General features: G+C 42.0%; 1 protein-coding gene across 3 annotated transcripts in view; it reads left to right on the forward strand.

The window, feature by feature from the left end:
* The window catches only part of galnt13 (polypeptide N-acetylgalactosaminyltransferase 13), a gene marked incomplete at both ends in the record, with an annotated part of 33,320 nt that extends 16,232 nt beyond the window's left edge, over window positions 1–17,088 (forward strand). Inside the window, 8 exons of one of the 3 annotated variants that reach the window (XM_083996197.1) lie at window positions 1,241–1,411; window positions 2,070–2,187; window positions 4,516–4,696; window positions 6,393–6,532; window positions 8,308–8,406; window positions 9,296–9,430; window positions 9,773–9,802; window positions 12,175–12,360. In XM_083996197.1, the coding sequence (XP_083852323.1) occupies window positions 1,241–1,411; window positions 2,070–2,187; window positions 4,516–4,696; window positions 6,393–6,532; window positions 8,308–8,406; window positions 9,296–9,430; window positions 9,773–9,802; window positions 12,175–12,360 (1,060 nt within the window). Of the gene's footprint in view, window positions 1–1,240; window positions 1,412–2,069; window positions 2,188–4,515; window positions 4,697–6,392; window positions 6,533–8,307; window positions 8,407–9,295; window positions 9,431–9,772; window positions 9,803–12,174; window positions 12,361–16,947 lie in introns of those variants that run through there. The other 2 variants (XM_083996199.1, XM_083996198.1) reach the window with 2 other exon arrangements.
* Window positions 17,089–17,715: the final 627 nt, after the last annotated feature.

Consider the following 17,715-nt stretch of genomic DNA (forward strand, 5'->3'; position numbering starts at 1 on the left):
AAACTGATGAGATGGTGCAGAGAGTACACCACATGTTCCCTCCAAATTCACATGAGTGATGATACAGGTATCTTTGGTAAACTAAATGAAGGACTGACAGATATGACTGAAATCAGATTTGTGATATTAACATTTTATCCCATATACTTATAGTTGTATGGTATATATGATACATGTGTGTGTTCTTCATATTTCTATTTGGTATCTAATCTAGTGCTGAGTGTGATAAAGTGTGTTCCACTGCAGTAGAAACTGTCTCTCTTCGTGCCTCAAATCCACATGTTGTTAGTTTTAATTACAACATGCTTCAAATAATTGATTTGTACAACAGCACTGCATGCAACAGCAAGATGGTATTGTATTGCTGTCACAAATGTCACTGAAATCCAGTAAGCAATAGTATTGAATAATTCCCAGCTCTAATATGAAGACAAGAAACAGTGTTTATTACAGCCGTTTGAGCCTTGCATTGATTATATAGTTTATGAAGAGCAATTTCTTCAGTCTATTTTTAATTTAAGGAATCTGGGAATTCAATATCCTGCCTTATTCTTTTTGACGAAGATACTGTTTTGCCCGTGGTCACCCCATGAGAAGGTAGATGTATTTTTCTTGCAAACGATACCTTTGTTCATGATAGACACTGTGCTGCGTATTCAACAAGTGCCTTGATGATGATGCCCCCCCCGCCCCAAATTCTGATTCTTTCCATCATTTTGATAAATGCTGAATTCTTTGAGTCATTTAAATCAACCATAAATACCAAATGTCGGCTGTATTCAGATTCTTACATGTGTTGATTTACTGCTTGCATAACAAACGGAATATCTTTGCATCTTGAACAGTTGGTTGGTGAAAGCAGCAACACCTGGCATCTGTGGATTCTGACTTCATTATTTTTTTAGACTAAATCATAACTGATTAATTAAAAAATGAAGACAGAGCCGATTGCAACTTTTAATGATTCATTTTAAAAATACACATAATGATCAATAATGACAAGAGTAGCAAGTTGGAGGCCTAGTGAGGTTTCACTGGGCAGTTAATTTGTTACTGGAGGAAGAAACACTCACAGGCATGTGGTTGATTATTTAGCTTTTGATATTAAAAACGCAGTGAAAATAATAATTTTCCACCTCTCCGTCCCGCATTCTGTGCTTCATTTGTGAAATCATAACATGGCTTCACGAATGTCACATCCGAACACCGAATCTTACACTCTATTACTTGTGTCTTTCAGGACAGCAGTGGTTTGCCCCATCATTGATGTCATCAGCGATGAGACGTTCGAGTACATGGCAGGCTCGGATATGACCTATGGCGGATTTAACTGGAAGCTGAATTTCCGCTGGTACCCTGTTCCCCAGCGTGAGATGGATAGACGCAAAGGCGACAGAACACTTCCTGTCAGGTACACAAAGAGAATGTCTCTCCCTCTGGCTGGCGTCTGGCATCTGGCTTTTCCACTTAAGTTATGCTTTTGATTAAGAATTAACAGAAAAGATTACACACGAAGAGAATAGAAACTTTTGTAGCTTCAAACAGATACTAGTTCCTAGTTTTTTTTCCATCTGAGCTGAGAATGGATTTATCTGTCGTGGCAGCAGGCTACAGAGAAAACATGGTTATTTAAATTTCTTCCTCTTATGAAAATTGCCATTTTTATCTGCAGATAGAAATAGATCTTTTTCCTTTGTGTATCGCGCTGATGCAAACAACTGCATAAGTAGCATATACATAGCCACTGTAAGTGTGCGCAAGCTCAAAATAGACAAACTCTGCTCACATGTGCACTTTTTGGATTCACAAAACTGGATACTATTTGTCGCCTGTATGCAAATCCCAGCAACAAACATTATCCTTAATTTAGACTTCAAAATAGAATTAATTAAAAGATAAAAGTAATTACCCCTCTAAGGCTTGGTGTGGAATTGTCAAAACAAATTGGTCTTTTATTATATTCTGAATGTTCCTCAGAGTTACACTAAGATGCTAATAAATGCAGCAGGAGGAGAGGTAATATTACAAAAAGAATTTTAATGGCTTTTGTCTTAATTTGTCTCTTCCAGGACTCCCACCATGGCAGGAGGATTGTTCTCCATAGACAAAACCTACTTTGAAGAAATAGGAAGCTACGATCCAGGGATGGATATCTGGGGTGGAGAGAACCTGGAGATGTCTTTCAGGGTAAGTGACTGACTGACCAAGAGGAGGGTGATTTACAGGACTTGTTTGGTGTCTGTCGGTGCTTATCAATCCCCTATTTATATCTGTGAATCCATCCCTCTTTCCTCTGTGCTACTTGACAAGTATCCACATGAGCGCAACAAAGCTCTGTTTATATACAGATGACTCAAACCACAGCTTCTGACTGTCATCACTGCTCAGACACTGACTGAACACTTAAGCACTTGTACAGTACCTGCTTATGCATGTAATCATCCAATCAGCAGATCATCTGGCAACAATGCAATGCATAACAATCATGCATGAGTGTTTGTGAACCTGCTGATCTCCTTGGATTTCCACACATGAGAGATTTGAGCTAAGAACAACAGAGAAAAGCATAAGTGAGCAGCAGTTCCTCAGGGAGAAACGTGAAAGAGGTCAAAGGAGAATGGACAGACTGGTTGAAGCTGACAGGAAGACTATGGTAATCACTCTGTACAACAGGTTCTACCTTAAAGCAGAAGTAAGCGATCCGGTCGTTTTGGCTAACTTCTTGTCAGCCGATGGAGTTAGCAGTCCCCGCCCTCGTCCCTACGTCACCACATTCACGCGCATCCCTTGGCTGCACACACAGAGAGGACCGCCCCTTTATGCCGTTCTCTCTCCTCATTGGATAAAGGTTGTAGGATACAAGGAAAGTTTTCTCCTCGGCTTACAGCAGAGCAGAGTGACTGACAGACCTGTGTTTCAGACCAAACACTCTATATAAGTGATTGCCGTCGGAAGATATAACTATTTAAGACTTATATTAACACAAACAATCTGCTTACTTCTGCTTTAAAGGTACATTGTGTAAGTTCTCCTGTTGTCTATTCACGAAAATCGATTATTTCATTCAAAAGTACGTTTTCATTCATCAATAATTACCCCCATCAACAAACTGAAGTGTTCCGGTAAGCTCTGAATTTGCCGTTCATATCATTCATATATATACATCGAGCGGGCAAGCTCGGTGGTGGCTGCCATGTCGTGTCGCCATGTTTTTACGTTCAGTGGCACTGTGACAGTAGGAAACCAGGGAAACTCACCGGAGACACTGGAGCTGTCGGCTCAGGTGGAGGTGGCGTCTGTGAAAAGTCACCGCGGTGCAGTGAGGACTGTGAGGACTGCACGTGAATGCTGCATTCAGGTGCAGTCGGAAAAACGGCCGTCGGTAACAAACCAGGTGTCATTTTAGTCACAGAAGTGGAGAGAAAGCCGGTAAAACGTGGGTCAGGTAAACAATACGACATCGCCATGACAACATATTGTCACATGTATTGTTTTGCCTCGTGCTGACGGGCCACTTGTTTACATAAAGGCTTGTTTAAGCTGTTACCTGCAGCGGCTGTCGTCCATCTGCCATCTAACCGATTTCACGTGAATGCAGCATGAAAAATACGACTGAGTTGCTTGCAATCTACAACTGCAACGCTAGATGGGAGTAATTCTTACACAATGTACCTTTAAGGTGATAGAGCTACAGATGTGGCAGAAGATGATGTCAGGTTCCACCTCTGAACAAATAAAGTCTGGAAAAACCTTGACACCATTGTTGTTTGCATCTGGATTTCTGCAGTTGGCGGGTGGTTGAGTCAGAATTTGTAATCAACGACATGAATCCATGAACCTGCCTGATGTGGGGAGTGTTTTCTTGGCACACTCTGAGCCCCTCCACACCAAGCAATTATTAATCCATCTGTGGCCTGAATTAGTAGAGTGCAACTCATCCCAGTGCACTTGAAGGACCTGGGGATGCTTTGCCTTGAATGGGATGGACAAATTCCATAGTAGCGAGACGTGCTAGGCTAATAGAGATGTACACCAAGTACTGACTTTGTGCACACTTAGGATTTCAGTTTTTTCTCTTAATTATTGTTTTTGTTACAATAAAAAAAAACAATTGGCACCTTCACCTTCAAAAAAATCAATTTTAATTGCAGGTTCTAATCTAACAAACAAAAATGGGGTGAATAATTGACAAAGCACTGTGAAATCTAAAAGCTGAATATTACACCCGGTTGGTTCGAGTTTTGGCTTTTACTCTGTCCAGACTATGTGGTTTAACTGTGATGCTGTTTCTAAGCTGCTGCTGCTGCGGTCTCTTGTTTCCTCGCTCCTCCTGGAAGCTGCACTGTCCTCAAACTTATATGAGCAAAAATGTCCTTGATTGAATCACTTGAGCATCAACAAGTGATGAACTGGAATGTACTGATGTTTTGTAAGTATGTATTAGAGACTATTTAATTTGTTCGTGCTATCTTACCACAAACTATATAAAGGTAATTTATCTTTATGTAACTGCAGATCTGGCAGTGTGGCGGCTCTTTGGAAATCGTAACATGCTCCCACGTGGGCCATGTTTTCCGGAAGGCCACCCCATACAGCTTCCCCGGAGGAACGGGCCAAGTCATCAACAAGAACAACAGGCGTCTGGCCGAAGTGTGGATGGATGACTTCAAAGATTTCTTCTATATCATTTCACCAGGTACAGAGCGACCTATAGCTGCACTGTCTCTGCCATTGGAGCAGCCGAGTCGCACAGTGAGGACGGCGCTAAAATGGCATAAATTCTTCATGTTTTTAAAAGTTTCAGGGCATATACAGTAGAGTTGAGCCGGGAATTTAATAGATGTTTTATTCATTGTGCACCGCTGCTCAAAAGCAGATATGAACAATCCTCATTACGAAACTCCTCTGTGCTACTTCTGTGCAGTCTGATATTACATTTAGCAAAGTTTGAAAAGGAAAGACTTCGCCAGCTCTCTTTTATTCTGTTCAAGTCTTTCATGTACTGTCTCTTGCTTATTTAAGAACTTTGTCTTACATTGGAATTTAATGCCACTTTTGTCATTCGCAAAGTGGAATTAATTAGGTCCTCATTTCAGACACATTTTAGTGTTTTCCTGAACCGGGCCCTCTCTCCAGCAGAGCTCAAACACACGGACTAACTCGAACAATACGACCAAGCAGACAGAGGGATGAGTAGCCCTCCATCTGTCAACGTGGTAATGTGATTACCCTTTAGCAGACGGCAGTGCTCCGGAAATCTCTGGTTAAGTGTTTTAGATGCCAGCCAACCTATAAGGGATCATCTGTAATCTGCCGATGTTATGGCACAAATTGCGACCTTCTCCTCCGCTCAGTCAGGCGGGATTCTCCACGGGGCGAGCGTACAGACAGAGCCGGGTTTGTGATGGATGAGTTGAACCGCGTTGCCGGGGCCCTGCAAAGACTGTCTGTTCCTCCAGGACATTAGGGAGAATGATCCGGGCCACGCTGCTGCCAGACCTCACTTATTGGCACAGAAGAACACAGTATGGTGCTCGCGCTGGAGTTTGGGAGTGGCACCGAGTGATCCTATTAAAAGTGCATCTCCCTCCTCATCTCTCCTCTGCACTGGTGATTTCAAGATCAAAGAGGCTATTCATCATCTGCAACATGTGATGCTCAGACCCTGCAGGGAGAGAAAAGGGGAAATGGAGAGCCAGGGGAGGAAGAATGGCCTTCAGCTCTTTGCTTTTATCTGCCAACTTGAAATTTCTATTTCCCAGATTAAAGCGTAAGACGCTGTTGGTTTTATAGAAGGTGCTGTTTGCATTCACTACACTGTGTTTGATGGATAAATACACAGCGCTGTACTTCCGGGTCTCACATATGTTGCCTGGTCTTTGAAAATTGTACCCTGTACTATGTTTCCTTATTGCAATCATGTTCTTTCATGATAAATTACCCCCCTCTATCAATGTACATGCAAGCTTTGAGTCCTCGAGAGGCACTCTGGGGAGAAACCATCTGCCTAATGTGTTTATAAGTGTCTGTGCCCAGTCGCCGCCTTGTCCTTCCACTGTGTTCAGTTTCTCTAAGGCTCATGCATCTTGCACTCTTCATTTATTTACAGTAAAGTAGCACAAATATATACCACTGATATTGCACCTACAGTATATATGATTTTTATGAATAGCACATACTGTATGACTTTGTATGGACAGTCTTTCAACACATACACAACCCATGTTTTCAGGTGAGGATGTAAGGTAGCTCTATAGAAAGGGTCCCTCTGGTGTTTATTTTTGGTGGTGCAGGAAACTGGGACATAGTAATGTAAACACAAAGGTGAATACTGCTAGATGGTGCGCAGTGATACAAGAGTCTAAATCCTAGTCTCTGGGTTTTGTCTGCAGGTGTGATGCGGGTGGACTACGGAGACGTCTCCTCCCGTAAAGCCCTCCGCGAGGCCTTGAAGTGCAAACCATTTTCCTGGTATCTCGAGAACATTTACCCAGACTCCCAGATCCCGAGAAGATACTACTCACTTGGTGAAGTATGAGCTTTCATGTATTTCTGATCTCCCGTAATGCAGCAGATACACTGTGAGCTGCTCCATCTGCATTCAGTCAGATATGTCCTTGTAGCTTCTGGGCCGTGTTTTCAGAAGAGACAATATTGCTGTGAGATAAAGCTGAAAATCTCAGAAACCAGCAAACGGCTGAATAAAATGAGATAAAAACAAACATCCGCAGCTGTTTCGCATTGAACACACGTGATAAAGAAAAACAAGGGGATGTTCATTATGTTGGTATTGATCCCAATCACATGTTTACACAGGTGAGGTGTGCATGGTGGGGAGGTGAGATTAGGCATGTGTATACATTCTACACAGTCTCATGGTGCGGTTTATGCTGAGCTAAAATGAAGTTTCCGTGATATTATTTAAATATTTCATAAGATGATTAGAGCAGAGATGGAACTACAAAGTAGAGCCTTTAGAGGCATTGTGGGAGCTGTGTGATAACTTGGAGCTATGGCATGACAATTCATAGTTAATTGTCTTCAAGATACCAGAAGTTTAAGTTCCTTAATATTACTGAGTTCCCGCTCACAGAGGAAGAGGAATATTTTTGTGGAGTGACCTGACTTTGCCTCTTGACGCCTGTGGCTCCGAGCTGACAGCAGTGCAGCACGGGGTAAAGTCAGAGCTGACATCCAGTGCGCTGTCTGTACAATAGATGGAGGCCATTTATAAGCAATGTCAGTTGAAGAACTAATGGTGAATGAGCTTGTAATCCTTCAGCATTCATACTGCGGAGGATGAGTGGATATTTTCATCTGCGCTGCTCGGCTGTGATGCAGCAGAGCTCTCTGTTTGGCCATTGCAGCACCTCAGCTCCACCACACTTCCTCTGAGCGATTCTCATCCTCCACAGCACAGTTGGCCTCTCTTTAACAGCTGGAACCATTAGGTTTTTAGATCACTTAATTATGAGCGCTGTTCTGTTTCTGCATGAGAGGCATACAGTAATTAGTTGCTTAGGCAACATATAGAGTCTGGTCAGCTTTAGCTCTGCGGATGTGTGAGCTCATGAGACAGCTGATTTGACTATGTTGGCAATCACTTATCTGTTTCAGCATGAAAAATGAAGCAGGCGAGAAATACTGTAGAAGATTAATATGTAGTGAGTTGGTGACGGAGAAATCTGTCATATATATGGTTTTAGCTAAAGCCTTTAAATTCTGAAGGAATTAAGGGAGTCAGAAAGACATGGTGGCAAAACTGCACATAGTGCAGTTCACTTAGTCATAGGGGAAAACACACAGATGTTGTGAACTTAAGGTGTTGTCACTGGGTTGGATAAAGTGAAGTCAGTAGACCAGGTAAAACATGTGTAAAACAAGGACTGCAACTACTGATAATTTTCATTATTGATGAAACTCTCAGTTGCTACGGTAGTTAAAAAATCATGTTGTCTACAAAAGGGCAGAAAATTATAATTTACCAGAACCCTTTGACTGTGAATTGACTGCATACAGGATAAAGAAAATATTCACATGGAAAAAACTTTATTAACTGATTACCTAAATAGGTTCAAACTAAATGTCTGTGGATAAACTAGTCCATTCCCAAATGAATTGTTTTAATGGAAACCATTGCTTTAAAGAAGAGAGCAGTCAAAAACATAAGCTGACATGAAAAATGTTGCAAAAAAGACAATAGATTTTTTATGAGAAATATTGAGCAGAATGACAGACTGAAAACGTGTGAAGTTAATTTGAAATTTGAGCACAGATAATCCTGTAACACTCTCTTCCTGTTGGTAGATCAGAAACGTTGAGACCAACCAGTGCGTGGATAACATGGGACGAAAGGAGAATGAGAAAGTTGGCTTTTTCAACTGTCATGGCATGGGCGGAAACCAGGTGAGGAAAGCACTTCTAACCATAACACAATTATATAATTTATTCTTAAATACCATATGCAGTATATATAGAGTGTATATACTGTATATAGCTCCTTCAGGTTTAATCCAGCTCAATCATTATCCTTTTTGTATTTGTTCAAACACCTATTTGTACATCTTTCAGAAGTGGTGTGAATGGAATATAGAATATAAACATCTCTTAAACTATCTTTCAACCCAGTGAGCCTTTGATACTTCTTCATCTTGGACACATGAGCTGTGGGATTTCGCCTTTGCTAGAAAACTCACACTCATTCAGTTTGGATGCAAAGTGTGTGTGTGTGTGTGTGTGTGTGTGTGTGTGTGTGTGTGTGTGTGTGTGTGTGTGTGTGTGTGTGTGTGTGTGTGTGTGTGTGTGTGTGTGTGTGTGTGTGTGTGTGTGTGTGTGTGTGTGTGTGTGTGTGTGTGTGTGTGTGTGTGTGTGTGTGTGAACTGCCAACTCTTAAATCAATCCACAGACTCTCAACACAATTCATGTTGAGCTTGTGCCAAGTTTTTCTCTCTGGTTTCGAGAAGTCTATTGTTGATTTAGCTCCATGTTGTGGGTCACTGTGACATCTTTGGCATTCTAAAGTCTGTGCCAACAATTGTATTGGTCAAATCCTTGTTCCGTCTGTTGGAGGGAGCAATCGTGTCGTTCTACAAAAACACATAAAAGTGGAGTTTGAATACTGTATCTGTAGACAGGTTTGGCAGCACAAAAATCATGAGGAAATCTAATTTAATTCACATTTTAATGAAGAATTAATACATCCAATCTGGTGTTTACTCCTCATTATTTTTTGGTGCTGGGTAATGTTGTTGCTGCTGGTGCTTTTCATCTTCTGAGTGAGACGTCTCATTTCCAGGTGTTCTCATACACGGCGGACAAAGAAATTAGGACAGACGACCTCTGTCTGGACGTCTCCCGCCTCAACGGGCCCGTCGTCATGCTCAAGTGTCACCACATGAAGGGCAATCAGATGTTCGAGTACGATGCCGAGGTAGGATCTATGTTCCCTTGAGTAGGCAAATAATCCGTAACGGGAGGCTGTTATTGCAGGCAGCCATCTCTGCCTCCTGATGGCTGATGTACTGAAAATGATTTTGATGAAATGCTGATAGATCGTGTCTGTCTGTGTCTGATGATATTGCATTTGCAGTAGTGCACATTGCGGATTTGGGTAGTGCATAAGTGATAAGTAGTTTTATAATAGAGTTTTACCTGTTTTCAGCCACCAGATGGTGCTGTATGCCAGTTCTTTTGTTGTTGTTTTCCTCAGAAGAGGAGTTGTTTTTTTCCACCCAGCAGCTGTGTCTCTCACATGTTGTCTTCTTTCACATAGTATGTTGGCAAGTGGGAGTATGATTTTGAGGTAAGCTGTTCAAGTCACCGCTCCTAAATACTGACCTGTAGTTTGTGCCTGTGCTTCCAGTACATCATGAGATCCTGTACCAGTGTGTGTGTGTGTGTGTGTGTGTGTGCGTGGACTGTGGAATGTCAGTTGTCATTAAAGTAGATCATTTAGACCCTGATGTGAACTAGACGTGAAGATGAATGTCAAGTGGAATTTTTGATCCTAAATAACAAAATATTTGTATTAATTTTATATCTTATATACTTCAGTCTACAGCATCTTTCACTTCACAGACAAGTAAGAAGTGGACAGAATATTTACACACGCAACAGAACAAATATTGAGCTTGATGGCTAGTCTATAAAATGAAACCTAGTGTCAAGGGTAAAGTAAGGTTAACATAATACCTTAGAAAGTATTTTCATGTTGTCCATTAATAACCGACACATGTACAATCTGTGAGCCACAGTTAATTCACTTGTGTTGTTGCACAAGAACGGAAACTGAAATTAGATAAACGACAATGCCAAAAAACTGCATACACCAGAGTTTCATTTTACTTAATAGTCCTGCTTATGCAATCTGTATTAGTCCTATCATTTCAATATTTAATCAAATGGAGAATAAAGCTCCTAAACGGAGAGCAGAGAGACATTTTGAATCCCGAAGAGAAACTCAAAATACTTTCCTCAAGTTGTGCTGACTCAGAACTAAAAGTAGATTATGGATTTTACAGCTCAAAAAGCATCTTGTATGTTAACAATTTATGTATTTCTTTCAACCACAGGGAGAGGGTTAGAAAAGACTGCACTCAGTATAGTGTTGTTCCTCAGTGATTGAGACGTCCTATCACTGACATGTGGTTATGACACAGTGAGGGAGCCCACAGGCCTTTCCATCAAACCCTGAACAAACCCTTGGAGAAACACTTTTATTACACTTTGTTCTCCGGGTGCATTCTTAATATGGAAAAATGAATAATTCATCAACTAAGAGGACCAGTCTCTGTTGTAAACAGCGTTGGGGTTTCACCGCTGTCAGTGGTCGAGGTTATTTTTAGCTCAGGTGTGACAGTTGGGGGCTGCATCCGGGGTTACTACAGTACCATCACCATTTCATCTGGTCATCAGTTTCATTTTCACAGGAGCACTTTTCCATATATTTAAATAGCCTATGTATTGAATCCCAACTGTAACTGACTGATCTCCTTTTTTCCCACCTGCACTGCTGTTTCAGCCCAAAAGAAACAGTTTCCAACCCTCCCCTTTCAATATACCACACTTACAGACATTATTCTTGTTATCCAGCTGAACCTGTCACTGGGATTACATGGAGAGTTTTGTGTTAGTGTAGCAGAAATTGTAGTTCAGTAAGATTATTTAGAGTCATCTGAAAGAAAAGGTTGAATTACACTCCTACAAAGAGACATACTGTAAGAAGGATGTTACAGATGGGAAAAATTGGAGGAAAGTGTTTTTCCCCTCTAAGTTTTGATCCCAGAGGATTAAAATTAAACTGAACAATGATTTTAGGCTGATATGAAGCATCTGTATTTCAGACATTTCAGCTTGAGCACCATCTAACATGTTGGACCTTTCGAAAAAAGCAGAAGGTCGGAAACTCTTAATTACACAAACTCTTGTTATTGCAACAATGCATCGATCAGTCAAAAAGGAAAATAAAATCCTTAGCCAAATGTCAAAAGCCAGAGGCAATTGCAGCATCAGTCTGATTTGATCAAAATGATACAAATATATAAAAGCAGAAAACAATGACAATATTGATTCTCTAAAAGATAAGGTGGTGATGTCAAAAAGAAAAATGTTCAGAAAGGAGGTAGATCAGACAATAATCAATTGTAAGTGATAACAATTGCTTTGCATTTTCCACCCAAGCAAAAAAACATACTCTTTTACTGTTTTTCATTTCTGCTGCACAGATATTGGATTATGTTTTGGCTCATTTGAAGGATGTTTTTATCAACAGCTGATGTGGTAATTGTCTCCTGTTGAGATCTGATACCCCGTTTGATTTTTGCTTGTTACATCCTGTGGCTTTAGCTTTAAAGATGCTTGTTCTTTCACACAGTGAATTCAATACCCAGCGAGGGTCCATGATCAAAACGTTGTGTCTAATAAACCAATAAAGGAATTCAATTTTTCTTTCACAAGCCATTTGAAGTATCTCACAGCAGAGATGTCCAATTGTATCTGAAGCTAAGCTGTTAGGTGCAGGTTTTGAATACTTTAGATAAACAACACACTTTTTGTGTGAACTGTCACTCAAAGATCTACTCTAAAAAGAACTGGAGAGGTTGGCTCTGACTTAATTTATGACTGTCAGATTTACCTTAACTACCATGTGTCCCTCTCACTCCCGACTTGCCGCAGAAACACACCTTCCTCCACATCATCACCCAATCATGTCTAACCATCAGCCGTCTGGAGGACGGCACCTACGGCCCCACGGTGGAGTACTGTAACAATAGTCCCGTTCAGGCCTGGATTCTCCACAACTACACTCGTCTGGAGGTTGCTAGACGCCTCTACTTCAGCCCTACTGATTTTTTTCTCTAAGCTGCCGTCCCCTCTGTAGGTGCTAAGGTGAGCAGGTCAGTACATTATAGGCTGGTGGTCATTTCAGCAGCTCTGTAGTGATGTAGTTTAGCTGTTAGAAATGGAAGTAGATTAGTTTGACTCCTTTGTGCTCTGTAGGTGAAGTATGGTATATTTTCTGATTTGTGTGTGAACAGATGAATGCAGAGCTCGTTGTTGATCTGTTGATCTGTCAGAATGTGCATGCAGATTGTTTTAGGAAGCACTAAGTAGCTTTTACCGGTGACCTTTCAGGGAGAAGGCATGAAGACAAGGGCAGAGGCACATCAAGCAATGACAGATGTCCCATCAAGATGGCTCTGTGTATAAGATGCTGTCTGTGAGACCTTTAGCCGATCTTCATGCTAAATTAGATCTCATTTGACATTTATTTTCCAGCATAAATATTTTATTTTGATGGGAAAATTCACTGGCTTTCCCTTGGACTGCTAGCGCTCAGTGGTGAATGATGCCGGAGATGGAGGAGGACGTGTTTATTTTTAGCTGATTATCTACATGCAGGGCTGAATGAAATGGGCTGGCCATTGTTTACAAGTTCTTTTGAAGTGATCCTTCATTGTGAACCCACCTTTCATGGCCCTGGCCTCTCAGGCCACTCTCCTATTGGCTTGATGCAGCTGTGTACACTGTGTGCCATGTACATATTGTAAAACCAATGAATCCCAATTATCAGTGCTATTCACTGCCCGGCCTGCTTATTTACATACTTTTGTGAGGAATATTTTTTTGGCCCCAGCATTTCTGTCGTTTTCTCCGCCGTCATGTCCATTCTGCCGTGTTATCTGGAATTTGCACCTCAGACTCCTGTACTGTTGTATCTCTCAAAAACCAAAAAGTGCAATTTCACTGTAGCATGCCACAGTTTTTGTGTCCAAGCGGGGTAAATTGCGTAAGGAGCTCCTGGGGCTATTGATGTGTGTCAGAGTTGCGGCAGAAGAGTGACCTGCTGTTAGATGGCCTGATTCACTGTTCACGCTCAGAGGTCCTCGTGCACCGGCAGCGTTAGAGTAAATGAGATTGTTGCCCAACTCTGCCTGAAGACAAAGGGACTTTGTTGTTTTTGTATTCCTCACAAGAATCAGCTCAACCTTTGAGATTTTCCTCCACAGTCAGTGCGAGATCATGTCAAACAGGAACTCTTGTGCCTTTAAGCGGGTCCAATGTGCTGACTGGTGACAAAAAGGATAATGTTCCTCAACCGCAACTTATGGTTAGGAACCATCCTCATTTAATTAGCCCGTCTCAGCTGTGCACACACTCAGCGACTTGCTCCGGAGACACTGGTTGGTTTGCTAGGAGGCTGAGATGGGAGTTTTCTCTGCCCCAAAGGAGGCATGAAATAATTATGAGCAAAGGACAGGACCTCCACATTTCTAGTATTTTCATACTAGAAATGTTCCTCCCCTCTTCTTTCATCTCTGCCAGCAGAGTAGGTTCGGAACTTAGAATGAAAAAAATAAATACTATTCTCATTATTGCCGAAGCCAGCAGGTTCTTATGATTTATAGATTAGCGCAGCTTGGCCAAGCTCTGTGTATGAACAAGCCTGTACAGTAATGCATTTGTTGGTTTCACAACTTGTCATCTGCAAAAGGGGAACAGTCTGGATTAGGAGAACATTACTGATTTTCTTCACTTACCTGTTAAACGTGTAGGCTGAACTCCAGCAGAGTGTAAGTTGTAGCTGTCTTTTAGAAATATATTTTTAAATAAAGCAAGAAAAGAAAAATGTCTCCAGAGTTGAGCAACTTTATTGTTCTTTTCTTTAGCTTTTTGGCAGGTGTGTAAGGACGAATGCCACCTGCTCTCTTTGTTCTTGGTCTGTTTGAACAAATGTGGCCTGCAGGGCAGTCTGTAATGTGTACTTCAGGGAAGGTGTGTGTACGTGTGTGCGTGTGTGCATGTATGCACGTGCACTTGTCTGTATCCAGGCAGGGAATGTCAGACCCTTGTGTTTTATAGCTTAAGGTCAAACATGGCCTCAGCGTCTCTGTTTGCTCATTAGTCTGAATATCCTCTGTCAACAGTCAAGGTACAATCTTGTTTTAATGAAGAATTATACCTCAGCTACAGGATAAAGTAATCATGCCGATGCACACGTCTCATTTGCCACATGCTGACTGTGGTTTGTAGTTGTTCTCTTGTGTTTTCTTTCATGTTGGCTCTGTTGTTTAGTTTGACAGTGACTCCCAGATAACAGGGTGAAAACTTTCTCATTTCAGAAACTACATTTACATACATTATTACACCCTTTGTTACAGTAACACCCAATGTAATTCTCCCAGTTCCTCTCACTGTCTTCCCCTGCTGAAGCACCGCTCCTCCTCCTCATCCCACTCCAAGTCCTCTACGACTGCATGTCATCATTAGGACGAGAAAAGCAACCAAAGTGAGGGCTGAAATTGCGGAAGCATGTTAACTCGTGTGAGACAGAACATAAACGGTTAATCAAGGCCATTGAGAGCTCTTCTGGAGTTGTTAGTGGGGGGGGGGGAGTATTATCTGTGAAGTCCTTGTGGCAGATAGCCACAGATTTCTGTGCTACATCCTCATGTGTGCTTGAGTCCAGCTCATCACAACAGGTGTGATTTTTCCAGGCTGGACATTTTAAAAGCACTTGTGCGGTCTTCCGGCTTCTCTGGTTTATGTGTTAGAACGGTACACAGACAGGACTGAGAGGGGGGAGAGAGAGGGGACAGTGTGAGGAGCAAGAGATAAATTTGAGCTCATGTTGTGGTGAGGACATGGTTTGTGTCTGCAGAGTAAACTCCAAAAATAACATGATGTTTGATGTGAGAGCTGTTTAAATATAAATATGCTCTTAAACCTTAAAAACTACTCCCATGATGTGACATAGCTGAGCTCCTAACTATTAATTATTGATTATATAACAAAAAGAATGAATGGATGAGTTGATGTGTCAATCAACTGAAAATGAATCAGACTATTCATCATCCCTGAGTCAAAAAGTCCAAACTGATTCTTTCTCTCAGCCGACATTTTGACTTGTTGTGGTCAAAGTCTCGACATAACCAATAATAATGATGATGGCAGAACAGGAACAAGTGTCCCTGTACTCCAAGACAGTGTGACACTGACCCACTGTGCACAATATCAGGTCCCTGCCATCACTCATTTCATCCTTTACACTGGTGTTTTTCCTGCTGTGACATGTCAAAATGTCTCCCAATAAGAAGGCCTACTTATTCGTGAGTCATGGTCACCTCCGCTGAATGAGACAGATCCTTGCACGTGTCATGTTATGATCAACGTAGTCACCATGTGTGGCCTACGATTTGTCTTATAGTGTCTCTGCTCTTTTCTACTCAAAAGTAGTTTCGTCATATACAACAAAAAACCTTCTCCAGATCCAGTTGCTTTTAGCCATGTATGTGTCCATGTATGTTGATGATGTGCTCATGATGCATGATGTGTTTCTATGGATGCTGATACAAGAAAAAAAAAGAAAAGCAAAAAAGCTATTCATTTATATCATAAGTTGATAAACTGGGACTGTTGTCTTCTTTTAAACTTTAATTTTGTTGCATGATAATTATGTAATTTGAAAAACAAGAGTATTCCCCCATAGTTTGTGCTGAGTCATCTTCATCCCGGTTCAACTCTGAGTATATGTGCAGAGGTCTAAGTTCTCAAAGCAAACATTAACCTACTTGGAGATTTGACATAAACAGAATCAAAAAGGTACTTTCCTGTTGTGGGCTTCCATCCCGCCACCTGACTGTACCTCCGTGGCATTTCTACCCCCTGTTCAGCCTGCCAACTCCTGAGAAACTGTTTATTTGTTCTGGCTTCATTAACCACTCGTTCACTTTGTCTCTTGACCATTTCATGCAGGGCAGGTAGCATAAAATGGGTTTGCAGGCCAAAGCATTGAGCTGAAAGTTAGTGAAAGCTACAAAGAGGTGCAGACATGGGTGGTGGTTTTTAGTGGAACTGGCACCTGAACATTAGGTCTTGGTTTCAGTTCCACTGATCAGAGAAAGTAGTAGTTTTTACATTTTTATGCCTCTAATGCTCAAGAGTAAATTCCCAAAGAAATCATTTAAAGTGGCAATGACAACCAATCTCACCACCATCAGGAGCCCCACTTCTCCCAGGCTGCCTCTCTGTATGCTGTGTTATATAAGGGGCAGGACTCTTGTCTCTTGCTCCACTGGAACATCCTGCTCTCATGATGTACCTATTGTTGTTTTTTTGTCTGCCCCAGCTGGAGTTAGTGAGTGTAACAAGCTCAGGCTATTTAATGGGTCAAAGGCTGAAATATGGGAAATCAGTAGCTGATGTGTGTCTGTGAAGGTTCATCTTAGTCAGCAACCGTGGTGGATCCAGCTTCGTCTAGACGAGAGCTGAGTCAGTCAGTAACACAAGTGGAGGGAAATTCCACAACTGAAAACACTACAGTAAATGAACCTCATAAATATGTTTTGGCTGATTTGGTGAAGAATTGTAATTAAAAACTGTATTTCTGCCATTTGTGCTGCATTACATCTGTGTAATTTCCTTTGTCTCTGTCTTTCTGTCTCCCAGCGACTCACCCTGCTGCATGTGAACAGCAACCAGTGTTTGGACATGCCGTCTGAGGAGGACAAGATGGTCCCCACCTTGAGAGACTGCAACGGCAGCCGCTCTCAGCAGTGGCTGCTGCGAAACATGACCCTGAGCGTTTGATCCCTTCACCTCTCCCCCCTCTCCCTCCACCACTCTTGTCCTCATGCTGCCCACTCCTGGCTCACTGCACCCTCACCAGGTGGCTCTTACCTCGCACATCATATGCCCCCCCCCCCCGACTCCCGTAACAGCCTGGCCAGCAATCACCAAATATCCAGGCTGCAGTGGCTCCATTAATGGAAGCATCTTCTCTGACCGCTCACCACCACGGTGCTTGAGAGAAGCCTCCCCCCCTGCCATTCAGGATGGAAACATATCGAGCTGAAGCTTTGGGGAACCTTGAGCGACGGGTCAGGTCTGTGCATGGACAACATATCAACGCGCTCACACTGTGTTGGACAGTCGCTACGAATACATCTGCTGCGGCTGCTCAGACTGCTGCTTGGCTGCCGGACAAACAATTAAACAGAAGAGCATCAATTAAGAGAATATTGCAAGGCACGTCTCTGTGATGGTGTGTGCACTGTAAATGACCTTCCTTGTGCAGTGTACATGCAGTGCATCGGTGTCTACTGTAGGTACAATCATAAAACTGTTGTCACGACTGCTGCTCATCCTTTTTCCATATCAGTGTCTGAGTTAGACTGAAGAAATGGGGAAGTGATGTTGTTCATATAGTCTGGCCAT

Source organism: Trachurus trachurus (genome assembly GCF_905171665.1).
Source record: "Trachurus trachurus genome assembly, chromosome: 21".
Taxonomy (NCBI): Eukaryota; Metazoa; Chordata; class Actinopteri; order Carangiformes; family Carangidae; genus Trachurus; species Trachurus trachurus.